Here is a 21,446-nt window from a genome sequence, read left to right on the forward strand (position 1 = left end):
AGAACACCCCCAGGCTCAGCTATGATCATGACTGTATAAGCACCAGTCTCAGGTGTGAGTTTAATGAGTTTGATCCAGATTTTTGGGGCGAGAGGGAGCCACTTCAAGTCGTCGCAATGAACCGTGTCGCCCACATTGGAGGATTAGTGTTGATGGATTTGACGAAGGCATTGCGTAAGTGGGTTGCGTAGAAAGGGATATAAGTGTGGAACTAAAGACTGAGAAAGAAATTGGTAGGCTCTGATGCCGTTTCCTTAGTGGTAGTTCCTGGCATCTGAGACGGGTTGTTGTAGTTATGCACCCATGGTATATGTAAGGAGTCATGAAGATGGAGAACACCACATAGAGACTAACCCATAACTGTCAAGTCATTTTTTATTCATTATCTTTCGCGCGCGGCAAGAAGAGATTTCCATTTTCGGATGTGATTTCGTATCCGGACTTTGATGATGTCCGAAGTCCGGAAAGTCTGTGAATTGGGGTCCACCAGGTCTGTGTACCTGTTTCTGACTGTGGGCTTGGAGAAAACACTTGCACCAGTATTTACGAGTTGTGCCTTCTGTTTAGTGAACAGTGCTATATATATTCTAGTATAAATGTTCTCTAGCTTAAACTAAATAACTATTAAATAAGCCTTGAAATATCTTACTCCCTTATATAACTAGTGGCAGCTATATGCCTCTAGTTTAGAGTATTAAAGGATAGTAAAAAGGGCGAAATCGGCATCTAACTTAACTAAAGCAGAGGCCTTTATTTCAGTCTCTACAGGATTATACCATAGGGACCCCAAGATTTAAAGCATAGAAATTTCAATTGCAAAAGATCATCTTTATCATTATCTATAAACACTAATGCTCCCTTAACTTCTTAAAGCCCAGTATCAGACTTGTACAGAAAGATTGACTAAATCGAATAGATCTACTTCACGGAGAGCAATTACGGATCCCTCTGCTCATGTACTAAAATACCATGACTCTTTGAAGACGGCAACATCGACTCGACGATTTCAACGGGAGCCAGCGATGTTCCAGCGGCAGAGAGTCTCTTCTTTCTCAAAAACCTAGCAGATAAGAACGGTTAGCAAATGAGAGCCATAAGAAGAGATATTGGCCACTGTAACCTGAAGATTACTCTTGCAACAACGGCAACGTATTTCACTTACCAAATTACAGCAATCACTCCCAGCAGAAAGGGCACCCCAAGGCCGACGCTGACACCAATAATGACACTTTTGGAAACTCCGCCAGATTTCCCATTCGATGTGCCATTTGGATCATCATTTTTGCCATTTTCTTTAGCTGAAGTCGTCGTGGTTGGCGGAACATAAGAAGACGGAACTCCAGACATTGTTACCAACTTCTTTGCGCCATTTCCGAATGGAATCAAGCTCGTAACAGTATGGCTTACGGATTCGGGGAAATCGGCATCGCTGTCAGTTGGAACAACGGTGACATGTGTCCGTGTAGTGGTGTACTTCGACGTTGTCTGAAGCGACATCGGACAATTGACTAATCCTTCTGATTGACATGCCACAACAACGAATGTCGCTTTGGTGGATATTGTTGTCGTCTCCATCTCAACTTCGTCATCGTTCTTCTCTCTCACCTGCAGTGCCGGGGACGTCGTGACGGATAACGAAGCATCGCTGCTTCGTTGACTGGCACAAGCATGTCCCAGCGTAGTGTAGAAGACAGGAATCTCCGTTTCGGGCACTGGTCCCCATGTCATATCATCAATAGCAACCGAAGCTCCAGCAGCAGCGCCAACAGCTATTTGATAGACTTCCTCAACGCGAAGGCTGCAGTCGTCGTCTTCATCTGTGGAAAGAGTGACGTTGGTGATTAACTCGGCAATGTTGGCAAATACTCCCACTTCGACACCTCCGCCAACGTTAAAGATCGTCTTCCCAGCAATAGACACTTCAGGCGATGCTATTTCAAAGCCTGCTTTTACACCGACACGTAGAACAGCTTTGAACACAACACCGGCACTCTCGAGAGTGACTGGCAGAAATTCGAAGTCGCCACCATTTCTATTGACCTTCTGTTAGTTTATATCAAGACATCGTCACAGAAACAACACTTGCATCGTAAGACTTGAAATTTCCTTTGAGAAGATGGCAATGTCAAACAAAACACCATCATCCAGTCTGAGATGGAACCCACTACTGATGTTGATCTCTCCTTCTACAGACAGGATGAGGTCAATGGCGAAGATCACACCAACTTCCAGATTGTCTCGAACAGCGAAGCCTGCAGGTGTAGTAGACGTATACAAGTTCAGAGTATAGGTGGCACCAGCCGAGAGGACCGTGTCGATCAACATGTATACTTCCACGCCATCGAATTGGAACTGAAGTCGGAACTCTGGAATTTCGGGTATGTCAACATTCAAGTTGTAGTCCAATGGCGGTAGGTCGAAATCGTCCAAGTCAAATCCGTCATCCAGATTATCTGCCACCGTATCGATGTAATTCTCTATGTAATCGGCCGTTTGGTCTGCAAGGCTGTCGATCTCGCGTCTGACTTGGTTGGTAAAATTGCTAAAAGCGCGGCTGATATTGAATTCGCGGTCATATATGAACTCTGTGGTGGCGGTCCCTTTGATATAGCATGTCGCGCAAGTGATTTCGATGCTGGCGGAAACTGAAGTGTTGCCTTGCTTGGAACCCAGCTCTTGCTCACTGCACATATCAACATAGTCAGGACTTGATGCTAATGGTTCAATGGGCTGGTAGGGATAAACGCACCCCGTGTACGCGAAAAGAACAGCATTGACCCAACTTGTGTCTAGAGACGTGCTGTTTTTCTGCTTCGAGTCTTTTGGCTGTCGGCCAGGGCGGGTGGGGTTTCTCGGAGCGAGACTCAGTGTGTTGTACACAAAGTCATCAGGCGTGTTACCAGCATGAATAACGGAGGTACCGCCGAAGACTAGAAATGGTCTGGTCGCTAGAAAAAGGCCGAGTAAGAAAGCATTAAACAACATCTTGTTGAAGCACCGATTGACATATGAGCAAAATCGCCAAGACAGAAGAAGGAAAGAAATTGCGAAAGAAATCTGGGGGGCAGTGCCCTCTTCGTAATTTCAGTTGCCGATTTGCACTTATCTGTATTGGTTTCAAGTTCTGCATGTTGGTTCTCAAATATGCATGTTGGCTCTGGATTTGGAGAAAAGCCCAGGTTATGGCAGGGGACCTACACCCTGACCCACCCAGCTGAAAGATATTTCCTCCCTTTTAAGGCATAGTCGATATTTCAATGTTACAGCAATGTCGGATTAATGCAAGTTGGTCTAGTGGTTGACAACTCGTGATAGAAAGTACCGCGTGCGGAGTGATAGAGGAAGAGGTCTGTGAGGCCCTTTAAACCGAGGGTGAGGCAGTGCATGCAGAATTGAAACAGTTAAGTTTAGTCTGGCCATTATGTCCGTGCAACTATTCCCAAAGCTACAGTGCCTTGATAGTCCCAGCGGACTCAGACTTCTTTGTGTAGTTGCTGCCCCTTTCTTTGACAGCCTTTAGCTCTTCCATGATTCCACCGTAGGTCCAGTTTATCTTCTCAAACATATAAACCTCCTCCGCAGTCCTTTTGTTCTTGGCCTTTCTGGTATTGTTCTGGATCTGGCTTGCACGTGGTCTGCGGACGGAATCAAAGTCTTTCAACAGCTCAGGAACATGCTCTCTAGTAATACGATTCTGGAGAAACAGTCTGAAGCCCTCTGCGTCTTCAACAGCCTGTGTTCCGCCCTGTCCTTGGTGAGGCGTCATGGCATGGGCCGCATCGCCAATCAGAACCGTCCGGCCGCGAATGTAAGTTGGTAACGGGTCCTGGTCTCGAAGCTGCCAGAGTTTGATATTCTTTACGATTCTGTTGTTAAAGTTAGTGCGTATCTCTGGAGTAGGGTGGGTGATGCAGATTAGTCGTACCGGAAATAATCGTGCACCCAAGAGGGAAAGTCTGAGAATAGTGACATGAGCTCTTCCTTATCTCCAGAGGCCGTCCAAGATTCTGTTGTCTTCTCCTTGAGGCTGCTATCTGGAACAATACACACAAAGTTGAAAAGCTCAAAGTTCCGGCAGGGATACATGACAACAGATCGCATGGTGCTGTCAAAAGAGTACACCATAGACAAGCATGTAGGCTGATCAGCTTGTAGAATGTCTGGTAGTTCCTTGAGAGCTGCTTTGATGTCGTCAAGCTCCAGCGTGAAACGAAAGGCTGATAGGCCAGATGGCCTCGCTGTCTGGAACGCAGCATCACCAACTACATAAGGCCTCACCATGGACTTGATGCCATCCGCAGCTGTCGCGAGTCAGTCGACTAGCTCAATTAGGCAATGTTTGAATTACTTATCTGCTTTGACCTGTTCACCCGATGAAAGTGTGATACGACCCTCTTCTGGATCGATATCGATGACCTTCTGATCCCAAAGCACCTCAGCCGGTCTCCCTGGTATTCCAGAAATGGCAGTATCTTCAGTCGCCAACCGCAGAAACTCGCCTCTGAGATCCGCCCGATGTTGAAAAAGCCAGTCAGCGCCGTATTTCTCCACATAACTATTTTTCTCATCCAATTGCAGATGGCCGTCCTTGGTGAAGACCTTGGTAGCCCCAACAGGAAGCGATCCAGCTTTTGAACGGTCGAAACCAAGAGTGTCGAGGATCCGAACACCATTTGGACCGACATTAATAGCGGCACCGACCTCGATTGGTGTAGATGACCGCTCGTATACTTTGACGTTATGCTTTTCGCGTAGTACTCGTGCGGTTAAAAGTCCGGCGAGCCCGGCACCAATTATAACCACGTCAAGGGGACTCTTCTGTTTAGCCATGATCAAGGTTTGTTTCAACCTCTGGCGATTTGAAATGATTGGACTTGTTATTTTTGTTTAACATTCGGAAATGCTACCATACTATCATAATATGCCCATTTTCAAATCATGGCTTACCAAGTTGCGCCTTCTTTGAGCCGGAGTCCTGCCTCCACATGCCGACGCTGAGATCCCGGGCCCGTACTCTCCACTTCCCTATACCTCTGGGGTCACCAGTCTGCACGAAGTGCGCATTACCAATTTAGCAGCCCCAGTGTTGATCGTGATCAGACGGACTTGAAGTACATGCGAGATGGCCCTTTCGATAAAGATTGGAAAGCCCAGTCTCGACATTCAAAGATATCCCTCGTATCAATTTTGGACCAAATTTCCACCCTTCTATCACATCATTCATCATGGCTAAGCGGCTTGTTCTAGCTGCTCCATTTGGACGCTTGCAGCTGGAGGCCTATGACCCGGCTCCTCCTGGACCTACTCAGATCCAAGTCAAAGTATTGGCAACATCTCTGAATCACTTGGACTGGAAGAGGATCAAGAAAAATTTGTTCATTCCATCTTTCCCTCATGGTACGTTTAGCCTCAACTGAGATTTCTACCAATGTCATCTAATAAGTCTCCGACTGTGTTCAGTCCTCGGCATGGATATAGTTGGGCATGTTGTTAACCCTGGAGAGTCCCGGCGGTTCCAAGAGGGTGACCTCATTGTGAGCATTGGAACAGTCGGGTACAGCGACGGATGTTCCTATCAAACTCATGCATTGGTTCAGGAGGACTCTTGCTGTAAAGTAAGTCATCATAGACTTGTCATGAACGAAGAGGTCCGTAGGGTGCTGAAGACAGCGGCGCTGATCATGTTTCCAGATAAAATCTGAGATACCGGTGCTTGGACTATCTACCCTTCCATTCAGCCTCTGTACGGCTGCTTGCGGCCTCTACCTTGGCTTGGCTTTGGCGAAGGTTACTGACAGACGCAACGTCGCTTCCACTCACGTCCTTATCTGGGTAAGTACATGTAGTTGTCTATCACCTGCTGAAAAAACTAATTATTCCCCAGGGTGCCAACGGAGGGGTAGGTAAGCTTGCCGTTCAGCTTGCAAAGATCTCTGGCTATAGTGTGGTTGCAGTCACATCAAGCAATGAAACTACAGCCCAGGCACAAGCCAGAGGTGCCGACTATGCTTTTGCGAGCTCGGATCCAGACCTCATCACCAAGATCAAATCCGTCGCACCCGATCTACGTCTCGCGTTTGATACTGTTGTCACGGAGGAAACCATTTCACAGATCGTGGACTGCTGCCAGAAGCCAGCAACAGTAGCTACTGCAATTAAGTATACGGGCGCAGCTATTGATGGCGTACAACTAAATTCAGTTTACAGTGGTGAGATCGTGGGGAAGACAATGGCAGGCCAGCCCTCTGTGGCTGCTGTTGAGCTTGGTAGGTGGTTTTGGGGGGGCCTCGATGACCGGTTGGGAAGTGGGCAGATCACACCATTAGAATTTGAAGCTCTCAATGGGCTTCAAGAAATTCAAGAAGGGCTGGATAAGCTAGAAAGTGGAACTGTACATAAGAAGTTGGTGACCTATGTCACCTAAGAGGCTAAGTTAGTTTGATTTTTTACTTACAAGCTCTTAACTTGAGATCTTCTTCTCACATCCTGCATAGCTAAACCTTCCATCCCAAATCTCAACTTCCGTGCAATCATCTGGCTCTATCCACTTCATCAGATGTACTACAGTTGTACAACTAGCATGTATTTCTTACTGTCTCTTAGCGCAGGGACCTTAATATCATGCCTTCATTGGCCAACGGTTATCGGCTCCACGTTCTCATTCTTGTAGCTAAACTTCGAAACTCCTTCACGGCAGACACCCTTACCGTTGTTTCACTCGGGGATATGTTCGTCGGCTCCACCTTGTAAATCTCGTGTCAGTCTCAATTTCCATCCGCCTCATCCGAAGCCAGCTGAAGACTTGGCCGTGAACAATTACATAAAGCTAGCTCGTAAAATTCCTTCTTCAACCTCTTCCCGTAAATAAGCTACACTGGTTTCACCAAGAACATAGCTTAGAAATCATCCACCATCACACCGAATCATCACCTCATCTGGCGTCCAAACAAAAGACATGATGCCCCATATTAAACAAATTGCTGCTGGCAGGCGTAAGCCTAACATGACACGAAAGGAGTTCTTTGATCATCGATTCCGAATCCACGGAAGCCTCTCTGATGCCATAGAAGATAAGGATCAGAAACCTTAGTATGTCGACTGCCCACTGCAATCCTTTCAGTCAGGCGACGTTGCTAAGCTCATACATAGTAAATACATACAGACCCAGGTCTTTGACTCGGCCTTTGGATCGCGTCCTGGTGGTCCTTTGAATGCCAATCACAACTGGGTTGGAAGAGACGATACCACAGAACTCTTCTTTCGAGACTGGGACCATGTCCAGAAATGCTTCTCTAGCGACTATGTGAAAACAACCATCGCACCAGATGGACCTTTCTTTGCAGATTTCGAAACGAGTGTTGTTCTCATGGCATATGAGAAGACCATTCCACTGGAAACACAGGCGGCAAGAAAGCGGGCCGCGGGGGTATCGGGTGCTATGAATTCAGGCGACTCTACAGTTGCTATGTACTTCATTTCCACGCCAGATGACAAAAAGGACGGAGAGAGCCTGGAGCAGACGGTGACCCCTCGCTTAGTTGACGCAATCAACTCTTACTGCCAGGATGAAGTCTGGGGGCTAATTTGCAACGTCGGCACTGTTTCTGACCAGTTCGACTTGAATTCTTATTTTGGCGGCGCAAATATGCCCCAATACGCACTTGTCTACAAACTATTCCTTGCCGGCCCTGAATCGGTTCCGCTGGTAAGGAAGGCCCAGGCACAGTTTGAGAAGGATGCCCAGTCCAGCGTCGACTTGAATAAACCCTTCATTTTATTCTCACAAGAGGCCCTTGTTATGAACGTCACAGAGGGCGTCAGGGTAAGCTGTGTCTTATGTTGCGAGGGAACTTTACTAACATACTTGTAGTTCAACCGCAATCGTCAGCCGGTCTTTAAAGACTTGCCCGGCTCATCTCATCTTGATTAAGCACAAAATAGTTCCAATTACAATCAGGTATTGGTTTTCTAAACTTAGCGTAATATTATCATTGCCCTTATGCCTGCGTACATTGGGTGATTGTCAGCGGCGCGTGATGATTGGTCTAATCGGAGAGCTTTCAGCGCTACGGAACTTCAGCGTCTCGTCTCATTGGAGGGCTCGTGGTGGCTTGCGGCTGAAGATCGAATGGCCCTCATTTTCAACTCTTGTTACGCGGGGTTCATTCTCACAATTTTCTCAGATAATCATTGAGTCAAGCAACATATCCATAGCCATTTGCATGTTGCTATTTAAAATGGCGCTGCCTATTAACGATGCGCCCGTGTCCCTGTCCCAGCCAGCACCCGCCGGACCCATCCCCACTACAGCCTGGCATGCTTACTTCTCATACGGCCTAGGGCATCTCGACTACAATGGTCTTCTAGAACAGCGAACTCCATGCATCCGATCACTTCGGCATCAGTGGAATGTTAAGAGCCAGTCCTTTTTACAGCCTCCCGCAGCCCAGGGAGTGCCGCAATTGAGCTCCAACTATGAGATCAACGAAACCGCGACATTTCCATACCCTAAGGCTTATCGAGAGGTTATGTTTCCACTGAACCCGATACCACGATGTGATGAAGAGCATGGAGCTGCAGATGAGGAGAATTCACCCACACAGCAAGATGTACGACAGGCGCAAGCGGAGAGAATTGAATGGAAGACGAGCTTTTCGACACCTATTTTCGGCGTCGCGCGCACCTCAGCTATTGAGTTTGAGTCACGCATACAGCCAACATACGTCGTGCTGGGCTTGTTTCTCCGCGGCTATCCTAATCCAAAGGAGAGAGTTGTGTTTGTCGATAAACCGGAAGAGCTCTTTTCCAAGGTTCGCTGGGTGACATTCCGACTACGTGGAATGAGAGGGACTCTTTTGTCGCTAAAACATTTGAAAGGGTTTAGACTTTACAAGGTTAGTCCTCAGTAATTGGTAGGTTTCAACCCATGTTGATGAAACAGTGCGATGCAGATACAGGAGCGCATACACGTGTCAACCTCGATGACAATGGAGTCGGCGACTTGCAGCTGTTCATGAGTACCTACAGAAAATGGCATGTTCCTCGACATATTTCCTTAGCCTGGTCAGACTGGATACATTGCACCCTGAACAATAAGAGACTTGACATACTCGAAGGTGAATATGGCCTTGAGCTGGTTCTAGACTGGTCTGTTACTCGCATCTCGATAGTAGTACTTGTTCCAGTATTGCTAAGCTTGGCAATTGGTGTATGGCTCAATTCAAAGGCGTGGACCGATTTGGCAACGATACAGACTGCTTGGGGTACAGCTTCATATATCGTCACTGCTGGCGCTTGTAAGTCTTGTCTAATTAAGACTCAATACTTTTTGAGAAGAAAACTAACATTGTCAAGTACTCGCAGCGATGCTGGGCTTCTTGGACATTGCGGATAAATAGCGGGGAGCCTGGTTTGTTTTATCACATGTCGCTTTTAAGAGCAACCACTTTGTTCTCAGCTATGCAGCCACTTTCACAATTGCAGGTTAAAAGTCAGGCTCCAGAGCCTTCGCCACTTGCGACAACTGGTCAGGAGGGACTTGGTATCGTCCCCGGACTAGCAAAATTGCTCATCCATTTTATAATTAAGCTCTCGAATAATACTTACTTTGCATCTACCCGAAACCTCATTCTATGAACCCGTAAAGCATGACAGGTGGTATTTCTTTTTCGAGCCTGATTTTGATCATGGCGCATCAGAGTATTGTTGGTGTCTGGCCGATATCGTGCTGCACTTTGATTGGTGACGATACCACGCATTTGTAAAGGATCATTTCAAAGGGTTGCAGAAGCAATAATGATATGACCAGACTCAACACTCTGATATTATTGGTCGGATCAACGCTCTGGGTAGTGTTTTGAGCGATATTTACTCTGGGAATAAATTATCAGCATTGTCAGCCGCATTTCATCTCGATATCTTGCTTCCGTAGATTCCTTCTGCTCCCATTTCAATTTCTCAACCTAGCTTTCCTTTAGCCTCTTAATTTCTACAGACGCCGGTCAACCACTGAGGCTTGTAGCATAAATCTTGCTAAATGGATACCTTCCCTCATTTGCCCTCGCGCCATAAAATTAGGCCGAGCGATGATGTATCTGCTTACGAGCCATTCAAGACTAGCCATGAACACCGCGGACTTGGCACACCCACCCAGAGACGACTTTGCGACTTGTCAGAGATCGCAGCACTGGTATTGAGCTTTTGCTGTAGTATCGCTGGTCTCATCTGTTGTTTTCATCCAGCCACTGCAGCAACCCTACAGCAAAAGTACCAGCTTATCGTCGTTGGCTTGATGCTTTCGCTCATGGACTTCTGCACCGCCAAATTGTCAACGATTGTCTTCTTGCAACTTGAGACACGATGGGCAAGTCTGTTGCAAAATGACGATTCCATTATTAAGAAGAGTATTCTGGGAAGCCTTCTGAACGGGCGACGGGGGAGTCAACGATGGACACTGCTTCTCTCTGCATCTCTTGCGTTCCCATTACTTCTTAGCGTTAGTTACAAGAGCTTTGTTGGTGGAAAGGTCACAAATGAAGTGCATGCCAGCGGCGGCCAATATGGTATCACTGGCCCTGTCGGAATTGCCAACTTTGCCTCTGGAGCTTCTCTCATGGTCAACGCTACGATCCTCTTCATGTTTAACAATGTGACCAAGTTACCCCCTCAACCACAACCCTTTGGTTTCGATATGCTCCTACTCAAGGATTATACCATAAGAGTTGCCATGTTGGACGGACCAAGTCCATCTTACGTCAAGAGCATAAGGGCTGAGCTTCAGGGCCAACAGTCATACACCGTGTCTGCTGACGTCTTTGGCTTAGCTTGGCATCTCGACCACGAAGCTGACAAGCAGCGCAATAACGATCCGTGGTGGAACAACCTTTTTGAATCAAGTGATGACGATGCGCCACAGAACATATCTCTTTATAAAGAGGAGAAGTGGCTGTCGACCCTATGGCCTCAAGGTCAAGTGGACCAGTTCTTCGTCCTCCTTACACCGCATGTCGGGCATTCGAAAGAGCTTAGGAAGATTGAACCCTCAAAGGAAAGGTTTCAAAATGAGGCACTCGAGTTCACAAGCCAACGGCTTAACTGTCACGGGAAGTCGAAGATTGCTGCCAATTCGGTCAACCTTATCGAGGGCAGCTGCGGTGAAAGTTTTGTGGAAGGATTCCCGGATGGCTGTAGACATCTTCATTTGAATGATGCCAGGTACTTGCTCAGCGACTTTGTCAGTGACTTGCTTACGGCCAATCTGGATGAAGCAGCTCAGATAAAGTTCACGGCTGTGGTGTCATCTCTTCTTTGGTCTCGACTGGCCGCCTTCTGTGGCATTGGCTCGCCAGTCAACGACTTGGATCCTAAAGATCGTGAACGATTCGAGTACTATCGGCCTGATAAAGCTTGGAAGACTGTCACGGTACTAAAAAGGTCTCCTCTACTTGCTATTGTTCTGCTAGCTCAGCCTACTGTCGGTCTGGTACTTCTTATTGTACGCATCGTATTTTGTTCGTCGCCTGTATCTGGGGGTTTTGGCCTCATCAGTGTTTTGGCGGGACATAGACCTGATGAGGGCGATATTCTGAGGGGTGTAGGGTTATCTGGAGACGTCAAGGAACGCATTGAGCTGGTTTTCGACGAGCATGGTGACTTGTGCGATGACGGAGGCGAGAGGCTTCGTTTTCGGCTGAGGGAAGCAAGGAGCTCGATGCATCATCACCGAAGTGAGCTGAAGCCTAGAGTCAACTACCATTGACAAAATAGGAGGGATTCCAGCAGGGATTCCAAAAACAGATTGTCTTGCGACGTGTTGGTTTCTTCAATGAGCTTCCTTGATTCCTCATTCACTCCATAAAGATACGCAAGCAATAGTCACAACGTCTATCAGATCATCATGATGGTTGATGTCATTATCTTATTCGGGAGACTTAATCCGCTACCTAATTCAAGCCACCTATATAATCGGATCGGATATAGGTTTCGGATATCTCATCTCAATCAAGTTTATGCTCACTTACCAGGGTCGGAAGCCGGATCAAGTCCTCGGCGAGAAAGGTCCACTTTCTGCAGGAACAGTATGAGAAACAATCTGCACATTCATGATTTGCCACGTCGTTACGCCAGCCCCAACAAACTCCAAGCTGAAGAAGCTGATAGGAGCAGGATTCAGACGATCAATAACGGTCGTGGAACTTTGCCGTACACCAATGAGGCCTCACAGGAACCAGCCTGACCAATTACTTTCTCCCAACAGGTCATGACATCGGTCCAGCAACCAACTTGTTTCCAAATTCGCCTCAAATTAGCCTTCTAAAATTAACGGTGTGATCGTTTCGGTAGTCGGGTATTCCTTTGAGTGTTTCCTCCGACGGTCCAGCGAATCAGCGGTGCCAATTCATCGAGCGATCGTCGCGACACGTTTATGCGTTAGATCCCTGCAGAGCTGTAAACCGCCCGGCCGTTGTAACGCTACAACCGGTTTCAACTCAATATATAGATGATATAGGTCAGGGATCTCGCCATCGGAAACGTCAACGGCTTTAAACGTGGTATTCATTGGAGATTTGTTGTGAGATAATGACGTTGAGGTTATTTACTTTAGTGACGATGATCTTAATGATTTATGGGATCTATAGTTTGGATTTTGTATAAATATGGGGATTGTTAACAGATCAATTTGAATCTGCATCCACATCCCCAAGCTTCATATCATTCTATCATCTACTCAGTCACTCAATTCATCATGCAGTTCTCACTCGCTATCGTTGCCCTCCTGGCTACCGCCGTCTCTGCTCTCCCCACTGAGGAGAAGCGCCAGGCTTACATCCCTTGCTCTGGTCTCTACGGCACTTCTCAATGCTGTGCTACTGATGTCCTTGGAGTTGCCGACCTTGACTGCGGAAACCGTAAGTTCAAGCATGTCCATATTAAGGCAAAGACTGACATGAATAGCTCCCGAGGCCCCTGCCAACGCCACTGACTTCAGTGCTGTTTGCTCTGCCATTGGCCAGCGAGCTCGATGCTGTGTTCTGCCTATCGTACGTCTGACCAATCCATTCACTTGACATATTACTGACCATCACAGCTTGACCAAGGCATCCTCTGCAACACCCCTACTGGTGTCCAGGACTAAGGGATAATGGATCCTCCCTTTGTAATTCTACTACGCGAATACGAGATAGATGGATTATGATATGACTAGAGTTGGGGAGTGACTAGGTCGTTTCCGTTTCTAATATGTTTATATATATTTATTGAACCTACCTTGACTCAAATTGTCCCTCATTTGGTGACTCTTGATCTCAGAACTTTCCTACAGAGAATCTAATGATGCGAGACCGAAATCTCTTATGGCTGATCCTGTTCTACTACTGGAACAGCGATGAGCTACATCTTTGACTTGTATTCTCGGTTCTCCACCTGAACAATCTCCAAATCAACCTCAGTATCCCCTCCAGGCCAAGTCTTGACAAGTCCTTCTTCTGCCTCCCCAAACACAGGATCCCTTTTCGGCTTGGGGACCCTCCATGATTTACCATAATCTCCACCACTCTTCACGAAATCCCATTCGCCGCCGTTATAAGCCCCCATCATAGTATATCCATCCAGTTCAATCTCGGATAACGCCTTCTTCGGGTCGTCAGCCTCAATGCCATGTCCAACCCCTGGTGACAGCAGCTTGAACTCGGCTGCCGGTTTCGTGTTGTGAGTCTTGTGCGCTACACCAGCAGGAATGACAAAAACATCTCCTGCTTCAGCCTCCAACAAAATTCCGCCTTCTTCCCAGGCTGATCCGTATGTATTCTCTTGAAGATCCTCTGACGTATCACCGACACCAAAGCGGATTGTTGCAGTGCCTGAGAGAACAGCCATGCATTCGTGAGCCTCAGAGTGGAAATGTGACAGTTGCGTGTTCGGGTATCGGAATATCCACTGGACGTCCCAGCCATTCTTGGTAAACGTATCCCAAACCTCGGCGGGGTCGCACTTGGAGCTATTCGGGCGTTTGGCTAAGACATTCTTGTAGTGTAAAAGCGGTCTTGGTGAGTTCGGAATCAGATCCGTTGGCAGTAGATGGTATTGCTTGACTTGAGCCATGATGATTGAAGAGATAACTGAGTTTACCATGAACAGGGCTACCCCGCGATCTTATCCTTGATATAGCTGCCATAAGGTTTGGTCGGTAGTCTATCCGAGTCGGATGTGGATGCCGACCGAGATATCTCCGGACGGGATTCCCGGGATGAATCACAAGATCACTGAGATAAGAACTAGTAGTCAAAGCGGGACCAATGGGCTGTGAGTATCAAAAACAATCTATTGCGGAAATAATCTATATGAAACCTTCAAATTCGCAAAAACAAAACATAATCAGACCTGCCGACCCAAACGATAACAGCACTAGTCAAAGTGAATTCGCCACAGCTCACGATCAACGCCCGCAGTGAAATCACTCCTGGTATGCATCATCAAGATGTTATCGCTAACCAAAATATCGCCCTTATCCCAGGCATAGTACAGGGCAACGCGGCGATCATAAAGAACCGAGTCAATAGTTTCGCAGACAGCAGCACTCTCAGTAGCCTCGAGTCCATCAATCGTAACATCAGAAGCATCGAATCGCGTCTTGGACTGGGGCCAAGGCTCGTGGTATCGAAGGCATGGCTTGCCAGTCGTAGGATGGTCAATAGCTAGAGGTAGACCTCTCAGGACGGTGTTGTCGAATGCTGATGTTGATACACTCCAGGTGAGCTGGGAGATGTCCTTCTTGAGCCACGATGGGAGATACTTGAAGAACAGGGTTGAAGAAGAGAAAAGAGTGAAGCCGGTATCTCTTGGTGAGGAGGTTGCGCCTTGGAATAGTTGGAACCTAACCTACGGTCAGTCGCTTGCTTATCCTCATCGTCAGAAATGGCACTTACTGGGGAGGAGTTGAAACTGTCTTCTCATTCCCATTCTCATCGGTCTGCTTGACGACTTTGAACAAACCATCATAATGGAACGGCATAGGCTCTGCCGAGAGCACATTGTTCAGGCCTCGAGCATCCTGACCTCGATCCTTGACTTCAAGCAAAAGCCCAAACTTCCAGGGTAGCGGGGTTCCAAAACGGTGGCTGAAGTCAATGAAGCGGTCGCGATTGGGCTTCTTGACAAAACCCTTGAGGACAACAGGTGAGTTGATCTCTGACAAGGCGCGAACTTTCTTCGTGTCGATATCGTCGAGCGCCAGGGAGCCAGCTCCATTGGCAGGACGAATGATCAGACCAGCGGGATACATAGGATCGACCACGATGCCGCCCTTGTCCTCGGCCCATGACAGCAATGGTGACTTCTCTCGGTAATGCGAAGGCCGTCCGTTGTCGTAGACTAGTTCGAGACTTGCGTCCTTGTCGAACTCAGATCGCATGCCGGTTCTGATAGTACCGTCCAGTCTGTAAGCCACGCTGCAATGCCAGGGCGTGGTGTACAGTTGCTCGGTTGGCAATAGGCTGATAGAAAGCTTGACAGCGCCGGTGGAGGGGTGGATTGATAGGCGAACATGATCAGAGTACTTTTGTCGAACAGCATTTGCGAAGGCCTGCAACGTCAGTACTGAGCACACAATTTACCTTGAATCAGGACGGTTTTCCACTTACATCTCCGCGAGCCATCATCTGCTTCGCGATATACTCAATGCCTCTCTTGTACTTTGACTTGCTGCGATTCTCATCAACTGGGTAAACCGTTTCCAAGTCTGTCTGAAGAAACTTGATATATCCGCGATAAGTCATGCACTGATCGTCTGATTGGCGTACGTCATCCCAACTCCATCCGGGCTTGCTGAAGGTGTTGAGAAGTGCGCGTCGAAAGTTTGATGCGTTGCCAACATAGGTCATCTCCTCAAGGTCCTTCGGTAGATCGATCTCAACAAGATCGCGAAGACGCGCGAAGGAGATATTGTGGAATTCTTTCTCTGCTGCCATGGAGCGGAGAGTCTCGCCGTAGGCCCAGACATCTCTATCTGGGACACCAAGAAGGTCTACTATGTTTAGCTCGGGTTTTGCACATGAGAGAGCTCTTCTCACCATTATATACTAATCCATCAGAAATGATAGTAAGTCTAGCCCCTGGCGCATATACATCGCCAATAGCGCTGCAGAGTCCGTTCAGATGAGCAAGGGCAATTTCTTCACCCTTATCAGGAAGTTTTCCCAATGTCTTCGATGTTGAATTTGGCGACTTGAAAGGGAAAGCCGGTAGGCACATAGGGACCGGTTTGCCGGCCTTTACATGTGTGTAGATGAGGGCGATGAATTTGAGAGTTGACTCATCGGAATGTGAGTAGAGGTTGTCGTCTTGTTTCATGCGATATCTCCCGATGATATCGAGAATTTTGCTTGATGTCTCAAGAGCCGCCCTATCGACACCAGTAGTCAATGGTTCAGCAGAGACATTGTGAACAGCAGTCCCAAAAGGGAAAGGGATCACGGGACGAAGACTGGATACAGCCATTGCAGAATGAAAGAGTAGTGATCGCTGGTGAGTGTTTGTTTGTATGAAACGAGAGTGGCTGTTGAACTTGATGAGATGAATGATATGTCAGGGAGATAAGAGGATATAAATCTTGCAGTCTACTATCTGCTATCAACATGTGAACTACAAGTTACATACATGCTCCAGCTCATAGTCCCATTTTCGGTTTACTAAGACAATTTGCGAAAAACACCGAGTCGTCTCAGCAGTGGGCCATCGTACAACCGCCCAATTGCGTGGCAAAACAATTACCCTCGTCACACATCGCCTAATCCGAGGACCAGGCATGACACAAAATGGCTTCATGAGGAAGCTCATAAAATTATCCAACCCTCCCCTGTCAGCTTGCACGGATGTGAAATCCTAGAGTAGAAGGTATCAATCTGGAAGCCAAGCCACACCTTTCGTCATTGTAGTCCCTTATGGAAGAAATGCTAGTCGGGGCTGGGGCTAAAAGCTTGGATTTTCGCATGGGGGGAGACGGTCCGTGGTGATGATCGGCATCCCGCGCGGCTATCCCGTTCGGCTATATCCCACCCGGCCAAGATTAGAGTTCCCCGTCGTTGAATAATTCTTCGGGCCTTTGGGATGGTGTAACAAACTAGGATATGGTTATTCAGATGAGACATTTCGATTTTTTATATCCTTGAATTGATGAGGTGGTTTGACGATGCCGAGATAGGTAGGTCGATGGAGAGCTTGGGTAGAAGTCGAGTTGGTGATTTATCTAGGCCTTTCCCGCCAATTACATAGAGCTTTAATATTAAGAACTCCAAAGTTAAACATTCAATTCAAAGTGACTTACAGATACTCAAAATCATGGAGCAAGTTGATGTTACTATCGTTGGTGGCGGTCCTACTGGACTCTTTGTTGCTCTTCTCCTACAACCATTGGGTATCTCCGTTCGTGTCCTAGGTAAGATGCACCAGAGCCAGAGTTGTGAGAAGCAATTCTAACGAGTTTACAGATGAGAAGCCCTGTAGTTTAGAGCTTGGTCGTGCTGATGCACTCAATGCTCGTACTCAGCAGTACTTTGAGGTGGCTGGCATCCTCGATGAGCTTTTGCCTGATGGTCTCAAATGCAACAGTAAGCAGACCTAAACCCACCAAAGACATGGTCTAATGGCAGTAGCGAGCTCTACCTTCAAAGCGGGCGATTTCAAATCCCGTCAAAACGCTTGGTGGGTTGGTATCGAACATGCCTTCCACAAGAACTTTCTCATGATCGGACAACTTGTCGTCGAACAGGTGATGCGCGCTCGTCTGGGAGATGCAGTTAGCTACAACGAGCACGTTATCAGCATCACTGAAGATGAAGACGCTGTCACCGTCATGAGTAGTTCGGGGCGAAAGGTTCGCAGCAAATATGCTGTTGGTGCTGACGGTGCACGATCCTTCGTCAGAAACACGCTGGGTATTACTTTCACTGGTACCAAACCTGAGATGACCTGGGCTGTTCTTGATACCTTTTTGGATACTGATTTTCCTGTTTGTCCTGAGATTATTACGTTTGAGCTTGATGGGGAGTCTCGAGTTGCGTGGATTCCAAGAGAGCGAGGAATGTCTCGCTTTTATGTTCTTCTAAAGGGCGAGATTACGCAACAGCTGGCTGAAGAGTCTATCAAAGAACATCTTGCTCCTTATCGAGTAGAGTTTACAAAGACTGAATGGTTCAGCACATTCCATGGTATTTCTCGCATTAAAGAGCTACAGTTTCGTTACTAACAATACTCCAGTTAAGGAACGACTCGCTGGAACATTCATCTCCAAGGAAGGCCACGGAAGAATCATCTTGGCCGGAGACGCTGCTCACGTTCATTCAGTCAACGGCGGACAAGGCTTAAACACGGGTGTCTCCGATGCCTTCGCCCTAGCTTGGCGTCTATCAGCTCTCGCTCGCCCATCCAACCTTACCACCAAAGCAAGAGACGACATCCTACGTAGCTACGACATCGAGCGTAGATCCACAGCCGCTCAAGTCATCGGAGTAGCTGCAGCACTAGTCAGGGACACCATCCATACAGCCAAGAAATACGTCTCCACAATCGAACGAAATGCCGGCTTCATCACAGGTACGTCCACCATCACAGTTACATATCACCAACTAACGCAGCAAGGCATGGGTGTCAACTACAGCGAGTTCGCCACTCCGCTCATCCAGGGTACGGAACTTGGTATCTGGAAACCTGGATATCGCTGTCCCGATGTGGCAATGACTGGATCTTCCGGTAAAACCTCGCGACTCTACGAAAATGTCTCTTATGGGGACTTCATCGTCCTGGCTATCGGAAGACGACTTGCGGCGATTTCCGCCTCGGCTCCCGTTTATACTATCCTGCCCAATGGGTCGACTGATGGGATCGTCGAATGTCACCAAAACAGGGATGGCGACAAGGACTTCACTGCTGATTGGTGCAAGAACGAGGACTCGGCTATTGTGATTGTTCGGCCGGATATGTATGTCGGATATGTTGGCACTTTCGAGGACGAGGCTTGGAAAGAATACTTGGATTCTTACTTTGTAAAGTCTCGATAGGATGTAGGGTAGATCTTGGGTGTAAATTATGTGTTTTCATAGTTCGATATACTAGACTTTCCATTACATCACGCTCAATCCTGCTTGTAATTCGTGACTTTGGTGAAATTTTCTTTTTCATTGACTCTCTTGTCGTTATCCTGATTCTGACTTGAACAGCATTTCGACTTTTGTCCTATTCGTTCTCTCCCAGACTTAGCCTCTTACCATATTGATCAAATTTTCAACCCCCAATGTACCTTTGCTAAAGCCCCCAACATCCTCACCACCAAAATCACTATCTCCGTACAGGATCTACAGTTCTGTCCTATCTGCAAGGCTAATCGTAAGGAATTACCACTCTTGGTCATGCATGCATTATGCCATGCCGGCACTAAGCCCACATGAACTCAATCTTGCCTGCTTCGCCGCATCACCGCCTTAGTCGCGGTATTCCCCGGGTTGCTTAATCGAGACCAGGATTTTTTTAAAAATCATTTACCACCTTCCTAGCTAGGCAGTCCTCGGATGTTTGACCAAGTTGGAAGAATGACATGCGAAAATCATGCAAAGGTTCCATGGAGAGTGGCCAAGGAATTTGTGGTCAAAACGCGGTTTTGGTAAGTGGGATAAATATTGTTCTTCATGTGATTATTACAAATACTCGGCTTAAGGGGAGAGTACGCGTTCAGGAGTGGCCCAGACAATTTGCATTGCGCCTTGATCTGCTGATGTTGGGTTTTATCTTTTTCATCGAGATCCACTGTGGGGAGAAGTGCCGTGGTCTATCACCACATTAGGAAAGCGGGAAAATTCCTAGAACGGGCTATCCTAGCAAAAGCGTTGTCAGAGAAATAGAGATTGATAAGCATGGCGGTTGTATCTCGGCCTATCTCTCCTTCAATTAGGTATGTTGTTCAGCTTGTAAGTCGAGGACCTTCATCAATGCTTCCTACCAGCAATGGATACTGCCAAAGACATAGCCGATGATAACCCTCTCGCCGAAAGCAGTTTTTCGGTCGATGATGCATCACCAAAGCCTATTCCAAATGGCGGGTTACTCGCATGGCTGCAGGTTGCGGGCTCGTTTTGCCTCTACTTTTGTACTTGGGGTAGGTAATATCACCAATACACACCAGGCGGATACTGACAAATTGCAGGGCTGATCGCAAGCTTTGGAAGCTTTCAAACCATCTATGAGCGCGACGAACTGTCAAATCATACACCGTTCCAGATATCAGTCATCGGCTCTCTGCAGACATTTTTGATGGTCTTCTCAGGGTTCATAGTTGGCCCGATCTATGATTCTGGCTACTTTCGACACCTTCTGGTTGTCGGCTCTACCTTCATCGTCATCGGAACTGTACTTCAAAGTCTGAGTCAAAAGTACTGGCAGTACCTTCTCACTCAAGGCCTCATGATTGGTATTGGCGCCGGTTGTCTATCGATCTTGAGTGTTGCTATTACTTCGCTATGGTTTACTACAAAATTGCCCTTGGTCAATGGACTCGCAGCTTGCGGTAGTGGACTTGGAGGGTAAGACAAGACTGTTCATCCCCGTTGCTATCTCTCTGACGTGATGCCAGTGTTCTTCTCCCAATTATGATACGGGAGCTCAATGCGCAGACAAGCTTGCCCTGGGCGACGAGGGCTATGGCTTTGCTGCTGTTGGTTCTACTCCTGTTTTCCAACCTCGTGCTTCGCCCAGGGCCGAACCCCAGTGGGCCAGCTCAGCGAAGGCAACTCCTTGACAAGACGGCTTTCACAGACTGGCCGTATGTTCTCTTCGTGGCTGGGTGTTTCTCTGTCTTTTTAGGCATGTACACGCCGTTCGTTTACGTCCAAAGCTACGCTCTAGACAAAAGAATCGCGTCGACCGATCTTGCAGGGAATCTGCTTGCAATTCTGAACAGCAGCTCAATCTTTGGCCGCATCCTACCAGCTTTTCTCGCACAAACTCTTGGACCTATGAACACTATCATCAGTGCAGCAGTCTTACTTGCCACGACAAGTCTGTGTCTCATCTCAGCAACTAGAACTCCACGATTGCTTGTTACCGTCATCAGCCAAGGCTTTTTCACGGGTTCCTTCTTCGCTCTTCAGCCGACCATTTTTGTCAGGCTGACTAGCGATCCTCGAAGAATCGGAACCAGATTTGGTATGGCCTTCTCGGTCATGTCTGTTGCGCTGCTATTCGGTCCGCCTGTAGGAGGGGCCTTGCGAAGGAGCATGAGCTATACGGCAGCTTGGGTTTGGGCTGGGCTGACTGTTTTCTTCGGAGGCATGTTAATCCTTTGCAGTAGATTGCTGAAGGATAAGAAGTCTTTGATAGTCTGATCTGTGGACTGGAAGCCTATTCATAGACTTTGTACGGACAAGCCGCCCGAGGCAAGTTGAATGAAATGAAAGACCATT

The 21,446-nt window shown here is 47.5% G+C and overlaps 11 protein-coding genes; 7 read left to right on the forward strand and 4 right to left on the reverse strand.

The window, feature by feature from the left end:
* Positions 1-936: 936 nt before the first annotated feature.
* On the reverse strand, positions 937-2,985 carry FFUJ_14009 (uncharacterized protein; the record flags this gene model as incomplete). XM_023581366.1 has 3 exons in its annotated part: positions 937-1,060; positions 1,163-2,043; positions 2,083-2,985. 3 exons carry the CDS (start codon positions 2,983-2,985, stop codon positions 937-939), a joined length of 1,908 nt encoding a protein of 635 aa, XP_023434074.1.
* A 460-nt stretch (positions 2,986-3,445) lies between these two features.
* On the reverse strand, positions 3,446-4,830 carry FFUJ_14008 (related to salicylate 1-monooxygenase; the record flags this gene model as incomplete). XM_023581367.1 has 3 exons in its annotated part: positions 3,446-3,866; positions 3,926-4,301; positions 4,371-4,830. The coding sequence occupies 3 exons, from the start codon at positions 4,828-4,830 to the stop codon at positions 3,446-3,448; spliced, it is 1,257 nt and encodes a 418-aa protein (XP_023434075.1).
* Positions 4,831-5,225: 395 nt separating this feature from the next.
* Positions 5,226-6,424, forward strand: FFUJ_14007 (uncharacterized protein; the record flags this gene model as incomplete). XM_023581368.1 has 4 exons in its annotated part: positions 5,226-5,397; positions 5,461-5,615; positions 5,692-5,832; positions 5,885-6,424. 4 exons carry the CDS (start codon positions 5,226-5,228, stop codon positions 6,422-6,424), a joined length of 1,008 nt encoding a protein of 335 aa, XP_023434076.1.
* Positions 6,425-6,958: 534 nt separating this feature from the next.
* FFUJ_14006 (uncharacterized protein) lies at positions 6,959-7,930 on the forward strand (the record flags this gene model as incomplete). XM_023581369.1 has 3 exons in its annotated part: positions 6,959-7,089; positions 7,150-7,822; positions 7,871-7,930. The coding sequence occupies 3 exons, from the start codon at positions 6,959-6,961 to the stop codon at positions 7,928-7,930; spliced, it is 864 nt and encodes a 287-aa protein (XP_023434077.1).
* A 307-nt stretch (positions 7,931-8,237) lies between these two features.
* On the forward strand, positions 8,238-9,398 carry FFUJ_14005 (uncharacterized protein; the record flags this gene model as incomplete). XM_023581370.1 has 3 exons in its annotated part: positions 8,238-8,894; positions 8,942-9,296; positions 9,355-9,398. 3 exons carry the CDS (start codon positions 8,238-8,240, stop codon positions 9,396-9,398), a joined length of 1,056 nt encoding a protein of 351 aa, XP_023434078.1.
* Positions 9,399-10,036: 638 nt separating this feature from the next.
* Positions 10,037-11,758, forward strand: FFUJ_14004 (uncharacterized protein; the record flags this gene model as incomplete). Its single annotated transcript, XM_023581371.1, has 1 exon — positions 10,037-11,758. One exon carries the CDS (start codon positions 10,037-10,039, stop codon positions 11,756-11,758), a length of 1,722 nt encoding a protein of 573 aa, XP_023434079.1.
* Positions 11,759-12,745: 987 nt separating this feature from the next.
* On the forward strand, positions 12,746-13,135 carry FFUJ_14003 (related to trihydrophobin precursor; the record flags this gene model as incomplete). XM_023581373.1 has 3 exons in its annotated part: positions 12,746-12,908; positions 12,955-13,040; positions 13,088-13,135. 3 exons carry the CDS (start codon positions 12,746-12,748, stop codon positions 13,133-13,135), a joined length of 297 nt encoding a protein of 98 aa, XP_023434080.1.
* A 254-nt stretch (positions 13,136-13,389) lies between these two features.
* Positions 13,390-14,100, reverse strand: FFUJ_14002 (uncharacterized protein; the record flags this gene model as incomplete). The annotated part of the gene is made up of 1 exon (XM_023581374.1): positions 13,390-14,100. The coding sequence occupies one exon, from the start codon at positions 14,098-14,100 to the stop codon at positions 13,390-13,392; it is 711 nt and encodes a 236-aa protein (XP_023434081.1).
* Positions 14,101-14,403: 303 nt separating this feature from the next.
* Positions 14,404-16,494, reverse strand: FFUJ_14001 (related to taurine catabolism dioxygenase; the record flags this gene model as incomplete). XM_023581375.1 has 4 exons in its annotated part: positions 14,404-14,872; positions 14,925-15,580; positions 15,639-16,021; positions 16,068-16,494. 4 exons carry the CDS (start codon positions 16,492-16,494, stop codon positions 14,404-14,406), a joined length of 1,935 nt encoding a protein of 644 aa, XP_023434082.1.
* Positions 16,495-17,334: 840 nt separating this feature from the next.
* On the forward strand, positions 17,335-19,052 carry FFUJ_14000 (related to phenol 2-monooxygenase; the record flags this gene model as incomplete). XM_023581376.1 has 5 exons in its annotated part: positions 17,335-17,431; positions 17,484-17,603; positions 17,649-18,203; positions 18,253-18,588; positions 18,634-19,052. The coding sequence occupies 5 exons, from the start codon at positions 17,335-17,337 to the stop codon at positions 19,050-19,052; spliced, it is 1,527 nt and encodes a 508-aa protein (XP_023434083.1).
* A 940-nt stretch (positions 19,053-19,992) lies between these two features.
* FFUJ_13999 (related to monocarboxylate transporter) lies at positions 19,993-21,368 on the forward strand (the record flags this gene model as incomplete). XM_023581377.1 has 3 exons in its annotated part: positions 19,993-20,143; positions 20,192-20,567; positions 20,618-21,368. 3 exons carry the CDS (start codon positions 19,993-19,995, stop codon positions 21,366-21,368), a joined length of 1,278 nt encoding a protein of 425 aa, XP_023434084.1.
* Positions 21,369-21,446: the final 78 nt, after the last annotated feature.

This window comes from Fusarium fujikuroi, chromosome FFUJ_chr08 (genome assembly GCF_900079805.1).
Source record: "Fusarium fujikuroi IMI 58289 draft genome, chromosome FFUJ_chr08".
Classification (NCBI taxonomy): Eukaryota; Fungi; Ascomycota; class Sordariomycetes; order Hypocreales; family Nectriaceae; genus Fusarium; species Fusarium fujikuroi.